Here is a 20,797-nt window from a genome sequence, read left to right as displayed (position 1 = left end):
AATAACTCCCCAAAATCTCTCAGAGTAAAGAATCTGAAGGAGGGGGAATACATAGATAACTGCATTTCAATATGGTGAATGCCATAATAGAGCTAAACAGAGGGTACTCATGAAATACTTCACCCCTATGGGGGCGAGAAAGAATTTTGGATGCTCTTGCATAGACATATTTTTCTAGAATAAGAATGTTAAATATTTCTGTTAGTAGAAGTGACATCTTATCACTGTTAGTATAATGTAATCTGTTCCTGGCAATATCCTATTATCATAATGCTCCTCTTAATATAACCCACTTAAAAGACAATTCACAAGAATTTTTGTATTTAGAATGAATATGGTCACTGTTAATATGTTCACCCTATATTAATGCAGCATACATTTCTTAGCAATTAATGCTGGTTTTTCATACATGTTATAAATGATTATATTTCTATTCGTGTGTATTTCCTTGATGAGCTTCACATCCAGAAGCAATTCTTAATGGAAATTGGGAATCCCCAATCCACTCAAATTAGCTACATTTTCTTTAAAAGTTCTCAAACAATACGTCAACCAAAATTTGACAAAATTCCGTTTCTGTTTCTTATAAAGACATTTCACATTTTAATGCTTTTATTAAGAGTTTGAAAAAAATAAATGGTAGTTTGTAAAGTGTACAAGTCTCAAATGGCTAAAACTATTTTCTGCAAATGAAAGTATTAAAGTTACTAATATGTGTTTAAGCCAAAGAGAGAAATTTTAGGGCAAATTTCTACTTACCCAATCGATTTTATCCACATTCCAATATTTTTTTAAATCACGAAACTGTATTAGCATTCCCTTCAGTCCCACGACAATAATACTTGCAAGAACACACTACAAATAAGAAATAAATTGATGAAGAAGCAAGATAAAGATTTTAATTTAAATTTAAAAGGACCGAGGTATTTTTACTTCTTTGTTTTTAAAGTATTTACTAGAGAAAAGCAATCACCTTTCAGAAGACTAAAGCAATATTCACTTTGTTTAGCACTAACCTATTATTGTCCTTTAAGAATATAATATCAATTCCAGAAAATCACAGGGTAAAATTTATGTCATTCTAAAAAAACAATAAAGAAAGAAAAAGAAAAGTAGTAAATTATCAGAATGAATGTTATAAGACTAAATGTCCTCTTCATAACAACTATTCACTGCCATTTGTTTGAAATTTGTGTGTTGCAAAAAATTAAATATTTATATCATATATTTCTTTATAATTGCCTTGAGTATCAATTATCTGCTTTCACCTAAAGCTATTAAAACTCTTGAAAAATGAACTTGATTACTGGAAGATCCTCCTGTGGAAATGGTTTAATCTCACTATACAAATGAAAAATGAGAACAAGAAAGGACCAAGACAGTCTCTGGCTCTCTGGATCTTGCTTGCATTGCTTTGTTGCCCCAGGTTTATGAAAGGCAAGGTAAACACTGGCACAAGTGCTCTGAGTCACTTTACATAAAAATGTACCCAGGGTGGCAAGATACATTTTGTTCCCTACTGTCTTGCCCAGCATGCATTTTCTAATAGTCCAAGTTCTGATAAAATTCTTCCAAAGTCTACTTCTTATAACAGAGATTGCCTAGTTCCACCTCCAAATGGGAACATCATAAATCTAATTCTACAATGTCATTTTTATATGAGAGCTTAAGAATTAGAAAACAGCCATGGCACCTTCTCATTCCTTCCCCACAAAATGTGGTCTCTTTCCATCTCTCCTCCATTCAACCATTACTTATGTCACATGGTTTTCAGATTTAGGATCATTGAGGTTACTCTTTGAAGAAATTTTAATATACAATGATTCTCATTAAAAGTAAAGTTAAAGAGTAGACAATGAAAAAGCACTACTGTACCATGGGCAGCCAGTAAAGCAAAGGTCCTATTGCATAGATGACTAACAGGACAAAAATGCAAGATATTAGACAAGCCACCTGTAAAATATAAGACAGACAAAAAGAAAGCTTTGAACTTTCTTATTATTCCAAAGTTACAGGGAAGAAAAGACAATTCTTAGTTCATCTTGATTAGAAGAAAGAAAATGTTGGCAAATGATTGTTAAATTGCATAGACTGTCATTATCTATATTTTGCAGTTGAGGGAACCCAAATGTGACAGCTGACAAACTGCTGCAATCAAATTAAGTCAGTGATGAGAGAAAAGCAATTCCATACAAAGAAACAGGACACCATCAACTTTTATCACACATCACAGCAATGGCTGTGTTTGTTTAATAGTGAAAGTGATGTTTCAATTAAAAATCTGTTAGCCTGTTGTTCAGCTTGACTCCCATCCCCATTTCCTGGCAAGTTGTTTGGGTAATAACTGAATATGTCACTTAGGGTTTTCCTGCACTGATGATAAATTTCCACAGAAGCATTTACTCTCTTCTTTGGAGTTCTTTGTTAGGAAGGGCTCTAGTGTGAAGCAGTTATATGGCATTATGGGAGCAGTCCTTGTAGTGAGACAGACTTAATTTTACTAATCCTGAAAAGTCATTGGTATCATGTTCTAAACAACTCAACCTGCTGACAAAAGGCAATTCAAAACACCTAACTCCTAGCTATGCGCCACTATGAGAACCGGATTTCACATAAGCAAGGGTTCATGACTTAAAAAGATTTGGTCAAACTGTCAGACTAACAAGAGAAAAGAGAGCTTTCACAGGACCACAAAATTGCCTAGAATATCATTATGGAGATATCAAAGGGAATCAGGAACTATTAGAATGAGTATAATTAAAAAGAAATATATACACAAATAAATAAAACAAACAACATCAAGGACTCAGAGCAACTAGAGTTCTCAGACGTTGCTGGTGGGAATACAGTACAGTACAGCCACTTTGAAAACAGTTGGCGTTTTCTTACAAAATTACTCGTGTACTTACTGTATGTCCCAGAACAACCCAAGAGAAAACAAAACATATGCCTATGCAAATACCTGTATGTGAATATTTACAGAAGCTTTATTCATAAATACCTAAAACTTTAAATAACTGAAATGTCCACCAACTGGTGAATAGATAAATAAATTGCGGTGTAGCCATAAAATAGAATACTACTCAGCAATAAAAAAGAACAGACTATTGATACATGCAACAGCATGGATGAAACTCAAAACCATTAAACTAAGTGAAAGAAGCTAGACACAAGTTCCTTGCGTTTTCAGTGGAACTCATATCCAGCACTCCCCAGTATATAAACTGGAAAAAATCTTTCTTTGAGAAATAATTCATTGGAGAACTAAAGATTGCCCCTAAAAGTAGTTATAGTACACCAAACTGTCACTATGATAATCATTTAGGAGTAACTGGTGATCTTACATGATAAGAACTTTTAAACAACAAAATATGATGTCTGTCATTCCACTAGACCGGAGACAGCTAGGTGTCAGAGGGAAGATCACAGGATTCATTCAGATAGCCCAGTAAGTGACTCAGTATATCCATATTTATATGGAAAGATAAGGACACCAACTGCTAAGTTTATTTCATGACAAAAGACAATGGCATGCACCCCTTCTCTGGGACTCTTCGCTCACACACTTACAATGTATCTGAAGATAAAACCCTTAGTCTTAGTTGTAGAAATGACTTTGGGACAACTAGAGTCTAAACTCCTTGGAAGGATCCGAGGCACAGAGAGGCAAAGTGACTTACCCAATGTCATAGAGCTAGGGAATTAGAAGGCATATGGATAATGAACTGAATTAGGATCCAAAATGCCAAATACATTTTAAGATTCCTAGATATCTTATAATACACTAAAGCTGTTATAGAAATTATAACTTAACTAAATCACTCTATTTTAAAACAGTAAACTACAACCACCTCTAGGATTTTCTCTAAATAATATTTAACTTATCTTTTATTTACATGATGCTTTGTATGTACATCAACAATAATGCACTCAGTGATCTACAATTTCAGTCTTATTGTCAAAATAAATCGAGTTAAATCTATCTTATTTACAAAGAATGACAAACAATGGGTGAAGAGACTACTTGTTGACCTTAGACGGTAAGTCACATAATGAAATAGACCATATAAGCATATGGCTTATGTCAGCTTCTTTAGTGCACTTGCCTCATCATTACTGATACCCTAGGTCAAAAGGCAAGTGCATCTAATTGGACAGAAATCTTTATCAGGTCTGTCCAGTGCATCTACTCCTCAAGCATAGCAATCAATAATATAATAGTTTTTACCCTCAAAGCTCTCAAAATACTGACATTCTGTCTCCATAAATAAGAAACCCAGATGCTGAAGTTTGAATTTGTAAAAAATCCTTGAGATCATGAAGTTCAAGCCATCATACCACAGATGGCCAACTCAGGAACTGTACAAAGAGGTTAAACTAAGATCAGATATTTGCAGTGCTATCATAGACTTCTCCAACTTCAGGTTTCTGTAATAAGTCAATTAAACTATATTTTCAAGTATTATCCACTTTCTGACTATTCCTAACTTTTCATATAAAGTGCTACTTTCTTATATATCTCTGATCTACCCAGAGAAAAATTTTAAAGGCAAGTTACAACTGGAACAAGAGAGATAAACTTATTCCCTTTCTTAAAAGTCAGAAAACAAATAAGGCTTAAGTGCCCCCTTCTTAGTGAGTTTCAGGTTAGCTTAGGTTGTAACTACACCCTTAATTATCCACAGGGAAAACATTTTATAGGTATTACTTATTCTAAACTCTTTCTATTTCATACTAAATGTCCAAAGATAATTTTTGTTCTAAAATTAGAACTACTCACATTTCAGTTAGTTTTGCATACAGGATAATGAAATAATCTATATTTTCTTCTTGTTATATTCTCAAACAAATATTATATATGTTGTAGGTTGCTTATAAAGATGACTCTGCAAGCGTTAGTGTTACCTATACCTATATATATATGACTGCAGGAAGAGTGAGATGCCAGTCATTTCCGTCCTGAGTAGTTGTGAAAGAATGCAAAGAAGGTCGAGAGCTCACTATATGTGCAGGTTTGTGGAATGTAATGGAATGATGAAAGAGATGACAAAAGGCAGAAAGAGAGAAGGAGACGGGATATTAGGCTCTAAGGCTAGAGTAGAGGCTTTAAAGAAGTTGGAAGCATGCATTTCTTATTCTTAGATATGCATGCTCTGCATGTCACATCTAAAGGGAATCACTGGAAAAAGGGTTTCTACATGTGGAGGATAGAAGTGTGTTTGGGCCTTTGACCACAGCACTTGGTATTAAATGATAAGTATCTTTTGCCAGCCAGTCCAGGTGGTCTCATGGTTAAGATTTGGTGCTCTCACTGCTGAGACCTGGGTTTATTTCCCAGTCAAGGAAACACAACACCCATCTATCAGTTGTCATACTATGGTTGCTGTGATGCTGAAAGATATGCCATCGATATTTCAAATACCAGCAGGGTCACCCATGGTGGAAAGAAGGACCTGGCCATCCACTTCAGAAAAAATAGGCCATGAAAACCCTATGAGTGGCAGCAGAGCATTGTCTGATATAGCACCAGAAGGTGAGAGGATAGCACAAAAAAAACTGGGCAGGGTTTAGCCTTCCTGTACATAGGGTTGCTAACCGACTCAATGGCACTAACAACAAAAATATTTTATTTCAATTCAAATATTTTAATTTCATTTTCTAAAGCATTAAAAGGCTTTACCAGCAACTCACTTATATGTAAATGGTCCTAAATGAGCTGTTTAATATAGCCACATGTAGCTCTTGAGCACTTGAAATATAGTTGGTCCATATTAAGCTATGCTATAAATGTAAAACACACATCAGATTTCGAAGCCTTAGTAGAAAAAGAAAATAATGTAAACTATATTGTTAATAATTTTTAGATAGATTCCTTGTTGAAATAATATTTTGACTATATTGTGTAAATCAAAACATATTATTAAAATTAATTTCATCAGTTTCTTCTACTTTTAAAAGTATGACTACTAGAAAATTCAAATCACCTATGAGGCTCATATTATGTTTCTACTGAACAACACTTTTCTAAAATCTATGATCCTGCCAGAGATCAGAAATGGCCACCCCAAAATGTGTCTCTTTGGCTGCATTAATTTTAAGGACAAAAGACTCTAAAAGAAACTTTGACCTTCCCCCAAACTGCCTAAAGGAATTTAAGATAAAAGGCCTGTCCCCAGGACAAGCCACCACCATAGATAACTTTGGGTATGATAGAGTGGGAGGATCCTTGCTAAGCCCATTTTAATCAAAGTTCTCTCTCATCACATTGTCTATAGATGGTTCAGCAAACATTTGCTTTTCCATCTCCATGTAAGTTGCCTTTCTCCCCTTTGAAGTCCAAAACCACTACCCCTAACATCCTTCTTTGTCTTTAGCTGAAGATGCTATTGAAGGTGGTGGCTTCTGCCATTTTGGCAGGTTACTCAGTTTTCCTGGGTTTCTCCCAAGTATACACATTATTTAACTTTTTAAATTTTCTCCTGTTATTCTGTCTCACATCAATTTAATTCTTAAACCAGCCAGAAGGACCTGGAGGGTAGAGGAATAGTTCTTCCTCCCCTACAATCCCAAATCTCATTTCATGTGGGATTTTCCTGACTTCAAATGTACTATATTAACTCACAATGAAAACTCTGCCTGGCTTGACCTGTCCCTTCTAATGTCAGCAAAACTGACTAGTTTTATGATTATCGGATACTTTCATTTCTCACTCATTCATTCTGCACATAGTTATTGAACACCTATTATGTGCCAGGTCCTGGGCTAGACACTGAAAATACAGTGAACCAAAGCAGATACAGGCCCTGTTCTCTAGGAGCTTAAGTCAAGATTAGAAGGAAGACATCAATCATATAATCACACTGATGAACGTTTAATGTCCAACAAAGCTAAGGTCTCTGAAAAACAGAACACAGTTGACCCAGAAGTGACAGTGAGATTTGAAGGATAGGAGGAGTTAGGTTAGAGGGCAAGAAGAGGCAGCTACAGAGAGAAAGGGAACAGACTCGAGCCCACAAGGAAAGACCATGTGACCTAAGAGCTGAGAATCAGGTAGAGAACAGTCCAAGAATAGGCTATAGAGGCAAGCATTCAGAACTTTGTAGGTAGCATAAAGGTTTGAATTCTAAGACCTATACAAAGCTTTTTATGGGCTTTAGAAGGAAGTAACAAGATCATATTTGCATTTTAAAAAGATAACTTTCTAGGGAAATACTGATAACATTTCTGAATAAGAAAGAGTCAGCTGGTAAAATAATTAACAAATGTAAGTGGTTCCCACTGCTCCTTTGATTGGTCATCATTAGCCTAAAAGTTGAAGAGCTTTTACAGTAATCTTCTAGATTAATTTACTGGGTACAAATCTAGTCCCTAAGAGAGACAGAGCCATTTTAAGGGGTTGTTTTAGGAAGTCTTGTCACACAGAAAACTGGTATCACAAATGGTCTACCTAGAACAAAATTTTTAAGACTTAGCTTGCCCAGTGCCTTCTTCAAACCATGTCAGTTATACCCACATAAATTTAACAGTTGCAATGTTAATGGTCTAAAATGACTACCGTGGGAAAACATCCTTGATTTGGGAATGCACAGTAGATCAGATTCCTTCTCTGTGCAAGTCAATAGGAATTGTTGAACAGGTTAGCAACCATCTCAACAAGCAGAACAGCATGAAAATACTCTGCTGCCAACCTTTGTCTCCTGGAACTAGTGTTTTGTAGATTTCTTCCACTTTTTCTGAAGTCTGATGAATAGAATACCATGGAGAAAATAACTCTTAAATGAAAAGTCCTTAGAAAAGTTCTGTTGCTCTAATAATTCAAATCTGTGGCCTCCAGAATAGAGAGGAGAAGGGCACCTTTCTACCCCTACCCTATTAGTCAAACAAATTTATGCCCAACCCTAGTTTAAAAATAACCACACATTTTCTCAATGTGTTCTCTCTTTTGGACGTTTGCTGTTGAAAGTTACAAAGATTAATCAGATGTTTTTGTTATTACTAAAATAGAAATTAGAAAAGCAGTAAATGCCCAAGGAAACTCCGGATATGGAACACACTCAAGCCGGAAGACACCTCACAGATTCTATACCAACTATCTCTGTCCGTATGATGGATAAAGATGCTAACTTGCTCAAGATCCCCAGCAAGTTGGAGGGGAAACTTGGGCTGGAAACTGCCTTGCTGCACCCCAATCAAACCAGGATATTTTAATACTAAATGTTAAGAAAAAGGTTCTAAAAATACTTTATTATAATAAAAACACTTAATAATAATAAAGCCAATGATATTGTTAACAGTAAAGGAATATTTATTTGGTGCTCAGGCATTGTGCTAAATAAGCATGTATTAATTCATGTAATTCTTATCACAATTACTTTAACAGCTGAGTCCACTTAGGCTAGAGAGGTCAAGTTACTTGTGCAAAGTCACCCAAGCACTAGTGGTGGAGCCCGAACACAAGCCCAGGCTCTGGAATCCATGCCCTTACTCACTCACCCTACTTATCTAGCCTGAACATGAAGAGATTTAATATACTCATCCTTGTGAGAAACTAGGAGGAAACTATCATAGAATCCTAGAATTTTATGGATAGAAGGGTCCTGAGAGTAAAGGATAACTGAGTACACTACGTATGAAACAATCAAATTTACATCACAAACATTTGGGAGTATAGTTTGCAAAAATGTTTATGCTGATACACATGATGAACCCATGCCGGAAATCACTAACTGCGTGAAAACCAATCAAATTGTCATGTAAAGCAAAGTTGAGTAAGGATTTCACAACTTGGCTGATGAGTTGGCAATTATTTGTCAAATTATTATATACTCAGAATTTCTTACTGCTTCTCCTCTGCTCCGTGGTATGTTAATCAGTAATTTTATTAATTAGTTTTATACTATATTTTAATGTCTATTTACCCACCTTTCTCTTGCCACTTGGCCCCCAAGGTCAAGAACAATATCCTTTTCAAATTTATTCTTCTACAACCCCTCAAAAAGGACTTAATATAAGCTAGACTCCTAATAAATGTTTGAATTATCACATAAAATGTTTTATAAGTTTGCATTCAATTCCAATGTTAAACAAACATGAATTATTTTAATAAGGGTTAGCTATCAATGTTAATTTCTTAATTAACAAATACATGAATTTTCTTCTATAGAGCAGTGAGAAGAGTGCAAGATTTGGAGTAAATCTACCTGGGTTCAAATCCTAGCTCTGTCACTCACTAGCTCTGTGACCTGAGTAAGTTACTTCAACCATCTTTTCCTCAACTTTCTCATGTGGAAAATGAGGATAACAATTATACCTCCTTCATAGAGTTGCCTACAAGGTTAAATGAGTTCATTTATTTAAAAAGTATGACACACATGACTGGCTCCTAACTCAAGATATGCTTCCACCAGCACCATGGCCATCATCATCATCACAGTGACATCTTCATTATCATCACTGTCATCTTACCAATACCCACCATAACACCAGTATACAATAGGCTCTCAATAAATGTTGAATTGATTTGGGTTCCTAAAAATATATAACTGTTTCTTTAATCTAAAATGTGCACAGACATCTTATTACTCATTTACATACTTGTACATCTCTATAAACAGGAATTTCAAGGTCAAGGACTGATTTTGCATACAATTGATTTAATTTTATTTAAAGGAAGTGAACTAAAATGGAAAATTTTTAAATCGACTGATTAGATCAGCCAAAAAAAAAAAAAATCAAAGGCATCACTAGAGAGAGCTTTGGTTCAAAAGTTGCCAACAATAAAGCTGCCATTAGTACAGAATTTTTTAGTCCACTCACCGAATCATTCGGCTTCTGAAAGGATCATTCACAAGAAAGAGAAGAGAGATATACTTCTTCAAAACTAGTAAAAAAAACTGAAGAAGTGAAAATATTTTCAGAACTTTAGAGAGAAGCTCGCCTGTCCCATTCTCCAAGAAGGAGAGGAAAGGCCTGGCAGTTCTTTTGTCCCTGAACAATGATGATACCTGTGTCTTCGCTCTGGTGCTGTAGAGGACAGCAGTCCTTCCCATGGCAGCAGCACTTGGTATGCAGAAGAAAAATGAAGGAATCACATTGCTGAGGCCATGGGCCAAAAGCTCCTGCAAGATTGATAATAGGAGAACATATCATTTCTTAATCACAATTAATATTTAGAAACCACAGGTATAACTTGTCAAAGATTAGGCTTCTTTGTATTCAATCTCTATTCCCTCCACTGGTTGTTATTTAACCATTATAAAAAAAATAGCTAACATTTATTGAGTGCTTACGGTGAGTCAGAAACTGTTTTAAGACCTTTACTCATCTATTTTCACAGCAACCTTATAGGGAAGTAGAAGGTATTTATAGTCTCTGTTGCCAGTTTCTCCTCTATCTTCTAAGTCACTACAATCACGGCATTTGTTCCCACCACTCCACAAATGATGTCCACAATGCTAACTCCAATCATTAATTTCTACCTTACCTGGCCTGAAAGTGACATTTGACACAGTTGCTCACTTCCTCCTCCCTAAAGGCTCCTTTACTTCACTTCTAGGACCTCACACTCTCCTGTTTTTCCTCCTACCTCCCTGGCCATGGTGTCTCAATTTCCTTTGTGGTTCCATCTCATCTAACCAATCACAAATATTAGACCACTTCTTTTCTCTATCTGTCACCAACTAATTGCCCTGAGAAACTCAAGGGAGGTTTCCAAAGCATTTAACTATTTATACAAATTCCTTTCTTTCTTTTTTGTTGTGTTAAGAGATGCAACCACCAACCACCAACCACCCTGAACCAGAGCCCCAGTCCAAGAGCAGTGCCTGTGCAAATGTGGACGTATGTTTTCCAACTGAGCCTGCGTAAGCGAATACCCACTTCTCCCTTCTGAACATTCATTCCCCATCAGAAATAAAAGGCCCCTGCTGTCCTGCTCTGGAGAGAACCACAACTTTGAAAATGATTCTGCATGCTCTCCATTTTACTGCAAATAAACCCTACTTTGTGTGACAACTACTTCTGGTAGAGAGTCTGACTTTAACTCGCCAGGAATTGAATCCACTTTGGTTCATTAACATATCTACATCTTACCTACCCAAATACTCATTGACAACTCCCAAATTTGTCCAGCCTGGATCACTTGTCTAAACTTCAAACTCATATGGCCAATCTGCTACTATATGACCAGCATTTTCATTTGGACGGCTAGCAGATATCCCAAACTTAACTAAATTGGGCTATAGCTTTCTACCACCCACAATCTGGTCCTCCTGCATTTTCCCCATCTCAAGTTCCAATTTCTTGGGCCAAAAGCTTTGGCGATATTCTCGACTCTTTCCTCTTTTCCCAGATGGAACCCACATCCAATCAAGAATCTGTTCACTTCTCAACTTCTTGCTACATCCTGGTCCAAGTCACCAAATATCACCTGGATTATTGCAAAAGATTCCTAATATTTTCCTTCTGCTGCTGCTGCCAGTAAACAACACAGACAAACATCCCTGCCCTCATCGAGCTGGTGTTCTAGTGAGGGAATACTAACAATAAACAAGATAAATCTGAAAAGTAAAGAAGAGGAGGGAGTAGAAAAATCTGGATTTTAGGATTTTAGGTTACCAAGGAAGGTCCCCCTGAGAAGGGAACATTTGAATAAAGGAAGCATGCAGATATCTGGGGGAACAGAGTTTATACAATTGGCAATAGCAAGTGCAAATGTCCTGAGCCAGAAGCATGACTGGTGGGTTCAAGGAAAAGCAAGGTGGTAAGTGTGGCTAGAACAGAGCATAAAAGGGATACAAGATGAGAGAGAAAAAGGGATAGTGGCAGGTCACATAGGACCTTGTAAGTCATGGTAAAGAGGCTTTTCATCTGAATATGATGGGAAGCCACTGGGAGATTTTGAGATGAGAAAAGACACGGCCTTTGTTGTGCACCGTTGTGTCCCTTGTTTCTAGACAGTGCCTGGTACATAATAGGGTTCAACACACATCTGTTGAGTGAATAAATCTGCTTTTTTACAGATGAGAAACCTGGGTCACAGAAATGCTTAAGGTCATGTAGTGTCAGAATGAGAGTTAGACACAGGTAATTTGGCATTCATAACCACCATCCTGCAGCTGTCCCTGCAGACTTGTATAGGCTACTGGGCTTGAAATAAGAACTGGAGGAGTAAATTCAGAAATATGATCAATATAATCTTCATCCTTTGGCAATCTAAGAATAGATCCCCACATCCTTTAGTTTTTTACTAAGAGTAAACAGTACTAGCATTATTTGTACTATGAAATCCATAATTTTTAAAGGTCAGTGCAATGATAAATATATTTGGATTCTCTCCAAAAAAGAAATAAAAAATAACATCAAGATGTCTTTCCCTCTCTCTAAAAAAAGTGTATTATAAATAAACCTATGATCACCAGATTTTAAACTTTCTATGAATGATCTGGAGATTTTTCTTTTGTTTTGTTCTACCTATTCTTGCTACACACTTAGGAAAGTTATGCTTTCATAAGTTCAACATTTTCAGGATCAAAGAGTGTACAGTACAATGCTTTGATAGCTGTGGAAAGAGGCTGGGGCATACTCCACCTGGTTGTCATCAACTGAATATTTGAATTTTTTAGCAGATCCTTGAGCAAGAGCCAGTGAGGCCACATATCCTACAAGTGCCACTCCAAAAGCTTCAGTGATTACTGCAGAGAGGACATGCATTGGAGGAGCTCTAGGTGGAGGAATTCTGTATAAAGAAAGACCATATTGAAGTCATCAACTTTCATGTAATTTCTGTAAAGACTTGCAATGAATTCATCTGTGGTAATGGCTCTGAAGTTTACATTGAATAAGTGAAATACCCATGAGAAAACCAAGCAGCCTTGCCCTTAGGAGCTCTTTGTTTTCAACATTATTTAGGAGAAAAGCAAGATCTCAAGGAACACCACAGGGACAGCTCCATGCGTCTAACTGTCATGCACATCCAGGAAATTCAGGTTATATCACAGAAACTACCTCAACAAAAATTTCCTGTATCAGACAAAAGAAGATCTGGAGCATTTTTTCATTTGGACCTTTCTAAAGATTTATTTGGCTGGCATCAGAGACTATATTTTCTGCCTTGAATACTACAGTGTTGTATGCAAACACTAGTTTACTGTGAGCTACAATTCTTGAGTTAATCCCTAAATTTGCCATTGAGTTCGCAACCTTAATTATGTTTTTAACTTGATTCTTTTACAGCACACTTAACTATGTATCACATATGTTAAGAAAAATATGTATAAAGGCTCCATCATCCTCTGTTGCAAAATATAGGACCACAGTTAACTGTTTCTCAGTTTTAAAGAATGGTTTAAAATATTTTTTTCAATTAACACCTAGCCATTGTCTTACTGTCTTTTGAAAACCACTTGGGCCAAACTATTATGGTTCATTTACCCTTGATGATACTTTGGGAGACTTACCTCCCCTCCAAAAAATAAAAAAAAAAAAAATCCCTTTTGGGCAAAGTAGAAGGAAAAGGGAAGATAATTCATGCTGATTTAATACCTGGCATGTAAGAAGAAAGCTTAGCCCTTTCATATTAACTATTTCATTTAATTCTCCCAACAACCCCCCAGACCCAGTACCACTGTATACACTGTGTGGAGGAGAAAACATTTTGAGAAAGGTTAGGTAATGTATCTAAAGTCACAGTGTCAATGGTAGAGTTGGGATTCAATCTCAGCTCCATCTAATTTCAATGCCATGCTCTTTCTACGCTTCCTTAAGAGGATGAGTCTGGAAAGATGACTCAAAATACAGGAGAATTAGAGGGGATGGAGAAGAGGCATGATTTTTTTGCCCACTTACTAAAGTTTAACCCCCAAACAAATTGATTTGTATCATAATAGGCCTTGAAATACATACTATACAAAAGTGCTACTATTTCAAAGTAAAAGAACTTTTGTTTCACGAAAATTGAGCTTGCCTAATTATTAGTAACAATAAACTGACCTAGAAAGAAACAATAAACTGACTTGAGAATGGAATAGTGGAGAACCCTTTAGAAAATCCAAGTTGAGTCAGATAATCACTGTTAGTCTCTGTCTCTAGGGGCTAAAGACAAAAGATTTTTTTTTAAATTATCTTTTCTAATCTCAGAATTTTTCTGCTCTTCCTCTATTTTAATGTAGTTAGAAACCAAAATTTGTGACTGAAAATAAAAATACAGATGACTCAACAACTGTAACTTTCCCCCAAATTTATAAATATTGCCGTATATACAGCCCATTAAGAGGGAATAACCCACAAGACACCCCTCTCTTCCCTAAGATGCCTTCATTTTACTTGAGGCTATATTTGGAACAACCTTTTGCCCTTGTAGGGGAACCCATCCTCTTCTTGTTAAACTTCCTTTTAGTGTCCAGAGGAAGGCTTTAAGCCAGCTAGGAATATGCCTTCTTTGCCACTTCCGCCCTTTCTCTCATCATCGTACACAACCCAGGCCTAAGGGTTTGCTATTTTAAATGATGCTTGTGTACTTTTACTATGTTTTAAATGAACTAAAAATAGTGATAAGAATATGTGAGGGGAATGGAAGACTAAATCCCAGAGCATGACTCTAATTTAGAAATTCAATGCCCTTCATTTTTTTTCAAATGATAGACAAATCTTTCACCTGAAGGAATGCTGTATAAAATAGTTATCAACTTCCGTAGTAATAATAAACACTCTAGGAAGTTTCTCTTTCTTTATATGTGCATTGCTTGTTTCTATCATTTCAAAATAGGAATTAATTAGAATTTTGTTGCATACAGGGCCTTTGAAAGAAATGAAATCCATACCCACCTACCGCTAGTCCCTTCCTCCATCAAAAACAAACAAGCAAACAGACAGAAAAGAAAAGGAAAAAAAGACTACATTACCCTTTTGGAATATGACCAACTACTTCTAATCCATATGTTTTTTCCATACTGGTACAATAACAAGCAAATGATGAGGCAATAATCTGTGTGAAAGGTTCCATTTGAAAGAAGAAAAAGAAAATTATTACTGGCCTCTCAAATACCCCAAGACTATTTTTAAAAGTAAACATTGTTCATGTGTCCCATGACTGTCAAGAGTAATAAAGAAATTGCACAGATTTTTAAAAATTAAGAAAATTTTAAAAATCAAAAAATCCCTTTGAGATATGAAACTACTTAATTTACAGTCTCAAAAATTAAATCACATCCTAGTAATATGGCTTTTCTAATATCCTACCCTGTGTCAACCCAATTATGTTTGATTTTGAAGGGGAGCAGAACATAGAATATAGGAGTGTGTATCTATGTGTGCGTGTGTGTGTGTGTATGTATGTGTGTGTGTGTGTGTGTGTATGTACAGATACCACAGTACAACCTAAAACTTGTCTCTTGTGACATGAAAGGATGCTTTATAACCACAGCACATTTTCTTTCCATGACAGCAACCTCTCAAGAGTTTGAGATATGGCGTCAATATTCCTATAAGAGGTGATTGATGATTTACAATCTCCTTGAATATTCTTGAAGTTTGAGCTTTTGCTGCTTCTTGGAGTAAAATATGCTAGTTAGTAACACGTTGGGCTCAATATTTTTCAAATACCTCCATGGAGTCTCAGGTGCCCTATACTTTGTTATATGATATATGATTCATGACAAGTAAGGTCACATGTTCTCTGTCTGGAGCCATAACCACATTTAAAATGTATTTTCAGAACCCATTTCAACCTTCGTTTTGCCAGTCATGCCACCCCAATGTTTTCCATCCATTTTCACATTCTCCTTTCATTCTTCTGCTGATTTTAGTAGGTACCGGAAATTTCACATGGTTATGGTGTCTGTAAGGTATCTGTTTAGAACTGTTTATACACTACATCTTTCTTGTTAAAAGAGAGACACCAATTATCTACTTAAAGTACAAATTTAACATATACAAGACAAAAAAAGGTATAATAACATCTCACTAGCAAAATAAAGCATACCTAATAATTAGTGCCCAATATCATTTTGTAGGGGTTTGAATCCTTTCATGTATTTCTGTTCTCTGCAATGATATTTAACTGAATTTGCAGCGATTTTTAAAATATAAAATGGCCTTATAAAGCAAAACATCCTTGAGGATTTTTTAAAAAGGCAGCACAACCGTACAGGTTATACTGTTGAGCTTTATAAATATTGTGATACAACAGTATTGTCTAAAGAAGATAATGGTAGTTAACAATTCAGGCTATTAGGTTGGAACCGGAAGTACTATCACATTCAAAAATTCCTAAGCCAATTAATAAATGTTAACTGCTAATAATTTTCGTGAAATACTTAAATCAGGTCAGAAAATATTGTCAGTTGTGAAAGAAAATATACCATAGGCACAAGATACCGGATCCTTATTGAAAATGGAAGAATACATGATGTTCAATACACATAGCCAATATTAAAATTAAGTAATCTAAGTCACTGAATTAGTCTTTCAGATGTGTCTTACTTCCTCACTGTATTTCTTTAACATAATTAAACTTCTTTATCAGTCAATTCATTTGTCCCTCTTCAATATTATTTCAGTATTATATGTGTGTACAAGGCTGGCACTGCCCTTAGACCTGGGCAAGAGGGGATCTTCCCCAGCAAGGCCCAGTGCTTTAGAGGCTTCTAATCTGGCCCTCCTCAACTGTAGCCCTCTCCACAATATTGGACCTTTGTAGGGGCAAGGGGATGAAACTGATACCCCTCTTTCTGGACCACACTCTGGATTCTTAGGAAGCTATAATTTCCTGCCCAAATGGCCTCAAGCTTCCAAGGCATCTTCCCCAGGTCCATCTTCCCAGTGTGGCCCAAGAGAAGGCCAAGGGGCAGTTGTGGTGGAAGAGGGCAGATGTGTTTGGAGCTTGGACACTGGGGCACAGCATCCACACACACATACTTATGAATCCCTGGTGGGTGGGATAGAGTTGGAGTGGGAAGAGAAGGGGCTGGCCAAGAGGCTGGCTCTCCCCATGCTTCCACTTTCTGTAAGAACTCAAAGGAGTAGGAGAATTCTGCGTTCTAATCTGGATTTCAAGGTAATCACTAAGGTATTTTAGTCAAGGTAGCAAAATAGAAGCTATTTTATTTAACATTTGATCCATTACTTTTAGGTATTTGGGCCAGCATTAGTACTTTTGTCTTGAGTCTTTCAAATATTAGAGGGCAACGCTGCATAAGAATTACATTTTCTTTTACTATAAGGATAATTCTTACTAATTTTGCAAGAAATAAGTAACTGTTTTATTACTAGTTCAAGGGACTTCTTCCCTAAGGTTATTTTCAATATTTGGTTTTATGAAACTTATGTAATAAAGCATCTCAAGATATAATAAGCATTTCTTAATGCCTATAGGACACTGGAATAAATGGTACATTTCACAATTGTTGCTGTGAAAACTAATAATCTTGGTATCCTCCACTTTTACGGCTTATTTCAAATACAGACACACACACATGCGTATATTATATATATCATATGCGTTATATGTATCTCCAAAAATTATCAAGAGTATATAATCATTCAAGGTCTAGCTATGCAATGGAGATTGGATTGGTGGTTACCACAGGGGAAGGGGGGAGGGCAAAAGGGATGATTAGGCTCACATGTGAGGGGATGGACTATAATTAGCTTTGGGGTGGTGAACACGATGTAATCTACACAGAATTCAAAATATATTATGATATACATCCAAAAGCTATATAATGTTATAATCCAATGTTACTGCAATTAAAAAATAAATAAATAAACAAAATTTAAAACAAAAAAGGTCTAGCTATGGAGAGAGGCCATCCATCTTAGTTCTACAGAAATGAATCATATCCCTCAGAGACATTTTCCAACGTGTTAGCCTTATACACTTATATAAACCTACACTATTTCAATAGTATGAAGGGATATTTCAATAGGTGAAATTGTTTAGACACCACTTGTCATAGACACGAATAATCCAAAGACCATTAAAAAACTAAAGCCAATTAATGATAAGTAAGTTAGTAGACTGTGGTTGTGTTAACATTTAATTGCCAACTTAATGTTCTGTTTAGTTAAGAGTTCCCCTTAGAGGCCCTGAAAATTTCAAAACATATTTTTTTAGTGCTATATGCCTTAGGAGCAAAGTATAATTTATTGCTTTGACAGGTGCAACAAAAAAAATATCTCAGAGAACCAGCCCTGGACAATGAAAATCATGAGTATCCTTTTAATAAAGCAAATTATGTCAGTAACAAAAGTGTCAACAAATCTATGAATAATGAATGGACATTTTTCAATTGATAATATTTCTATGCATATCATACAGATGCCATATCAGTAGGATGTGGTATCACTTTTTATTACCTTATGACGCATCAAGCCAGAGATATTTTCAGTTTCACTGTTAGAAATGTCTCATTTAAAATCTTAGGCTATATGATTTATGTAAAAAAAATTACAAGTATATGAGAAATGCTGTGTAGATTGAAAACGTGTGCCTCCTTTTTTAAATTATTGACTCAAAATGTTTCCTGTTCTTACATTAATGTATAGGCATGCAAATTAGCCCTACTCTAATGAGAGACAGAAGTAGCTGTGGGTTACTATAGACAACATAGTGAGCCTCTGCAGGTTACCTCCAGAAACTGGAGAGCATCAGAGGGCAGAATGTTAAATGCTGATTTCATACTTACCAAAACTAAATCGACAGGAAGAACAACTTTAATTTTCCTTTTAAACTGTTCATTCAGCTCTTTAACCAGAACAAGCACCATGATGCTCAACAAGGATAAGAGCAGTGCCTCCAGTCGGACAGACCTGATGTTCTCAAAGACATATACATAGATCTACAGTGATGAGGAAAAACACAAATAAGTTCAGGGTCACCCATAATATAGCAACATTGAAATCTGGTCCCAAATGAACTCAGTGATGTTTTGCAAAAATATCTTAAGGGGTGGGGAAAGGAAAGTGGGGCATAGAAGGGTGGTCAGTGCTGACGTAGAGCAAAGACACTTCATTTGCTTGTTTAAAATTGCTTTCCCTTGATTCTTCAATCTAAGAAGATAAAAGGTTTGCTCCTTTCTACATAAGCCACTACTAGAGAAAATGACTCTTCCAGCTTGTTCCCAGACACTTCAATGGGCAGAGATGCTAAAATTCATTAGTTACATGCAGATTCATCATTAAGAGCAGTGAGAGGACTGCAGGCTCCTTTGTATCCCACCATTCTTCCTCAAACCCCCAAATCAAACATAGACACATACAAGCCACACACAAAGGAGTTAAGGGCTGGTGTTTAACTCATATCAGATATTTGGCTTAATGTAAAATAATACTGTGTTCTCAGTCATTCAGTATTTTGTTTATTTGTTTATTGCCACATATTGCACTATGCTCAGTTCTAGGTCTACAGTGGTGAACAATTTGGGTAAGTCTCAGTATTCATGGAGCTTACAGTCTAGTGCAGGATTTGCTAATTAAAGTAATAAATTAGTGCAGTAAAATGCTATGGACATGGAAGGGGAAGCTAAAGTCTATGTGTCTTTGAGGTGTCAGTGGTCAGGGGAGCCCTCCCCAAGTAAGATAAACAGGAATTAGCCAGGTTATCGATCATGGAGGAGGTGTGGGGAAGGAGTCTAGGGAAAATGTTCTGCCTAAAGAGCAAGTTTGTAAAACTTAAAGCACATAATGTGAGAAAAAAGAGTGTATGACTTCCTGAAAAACTACTCTTTAAAAGTAAGCAAGTCTATTTGAAATTATGCCTACATCAAAAAATGTGCTTGAAATTAGGAAGACAGTATAAAACATTTATATTAGACACTCAGTCTTGGTAACTTTGGAAAATCTGACTTGGCAGAAGTAGGATAAATGCAAAGAAAAGAATAAAATGAAAGCCCTTTCTAAAACTGAAAGCCTATATCTATTCAACTAACTGCTGGTAACATTTTGCTCAACAACTTAGGATCTTGTTGATAATTACATGAGCATCTGGTCTACTCACATCAAAAAAACAAGGTGAGATTTTAAAGAACCCCAAATTGAGTGGCAAAAGGGAAAAATAATAACTAGCTTAAATCCAATCCTGGTTCTCCATAAATGTTTGACAAAAAGAAACTCAACTATAATTTTATTGTCTGGAAAATTAACACAGTGATACTCAAATTCATATATATATATTACATGCACAAGAATAGCTAAGAAAATTTTAAAAGAGAAGAATATCAATGGGCTAATACAACCTATATACATATGTATATAGAATACCAATTAAAACAACATGACACTAATATAAAAATATATAAGAAAAACTGGAAAGCAAACAAAACCCAGAAAGATACAACAGTTGTGTTCTAGAAAAGATTATCCAATATACCGTGTTTGAAACAAAATTAAGCAAAATAAAATAAATTCTAGAGGGGTTAAATATAAAAAACTGAAGTCATAGAAATGTAGAAAGTCATAGAAATTATTTTAAAATGGGCAGAGACATAAATACACAACTAACGAAAGAAATGCAAAAGGTCAGTAAACATATGAACAAAGACTCAACCACCCTAGTAATCAAAGAAATGTAAATTCAAACAATAATAAAAAGGATTTTTCCTTTAATCATATTATTAGTGATTTTTGAATGATAATACTCGGTGTTGCTGAAATTTAGGGGAAGAAATGGGAATTCTTCTATACTGCCCATGTGAGTATAATTCGGTGCAATCTTTTGGTGATCTGATAAAACGTATCACAAACTTCCAAATGTTCTACCCTTTGCCTCAGTAGCTGTACTTTAGGAAAATTAAGCTATAAA

The 20,797-nt window shown here is 35.8% G+C and overlaps 1 protein-coding gene across 9 annotated transcripts in view; it reads right to left on the bottom strand.

The window, feature by feature from the left end:
- The window catches only part of SLC26A7 (solute carrier family 26 member 7), a 125,452-nt gene that overhangs the window by 34,258 nt on the left and 70,397 nt on the right, over positions 1 to 20,797 (bottom strand). For 6 of the 9 annotated variants that reach the window (XM_014853414.3, XM_044744079.2, XM_044744078.2 and 3 more), the window contains 6 exons: positions 18,684 to 18,836; positions 14,901 to 14,983; positions 12,589 to 12,736; positions 10,005 to 10,118; positions 1,876 to 1,953; positions 760 to 855 (listed from right to left, as the gene is read on the bottom strand). In XM_014853414.3, coding sequence (XP_014708900.1) covers positions 760 to 855; positions 1,876 to 1,953; positions 10,005 to 10,118; positions 12,589 to 12,736; positions 14,901 to 14,983; positions 18,684 to 18,836 — 672 coding nt within the window. The remainder of the gene's footprint in view (positions 1 to 759; positions 856 to 1,875; positions 1,954 to 10,004; positions 10,119 to 12,588; positions 12,737 to 14,900; positions 14,984 to 18,683; positions 18,837 to 20,797) is intronic. The other 3 variants (XM_070481330.1, XM_014853415.3, XM_044744081.2) reach the window with 3 other exon arrangements.

This window comes from Equus asinus, chromosome 12, assembly GCF_041296235.1.
Source record: "Equus asinus isolate D_3611 breed Donkey chromosome 12, EquAss-T2T_v2, whole genome shotgun sequence".
NCBI classification, from domain to species: domain Eukaryota; kingdom Metazoa; phylum Chordata; class Mammalia; order Perissodactyla; family Equidae; genus Equus; species Equus asinus.
This window is presented reverse-complemented; position numbering and strand designations above follow the sequence as displayed.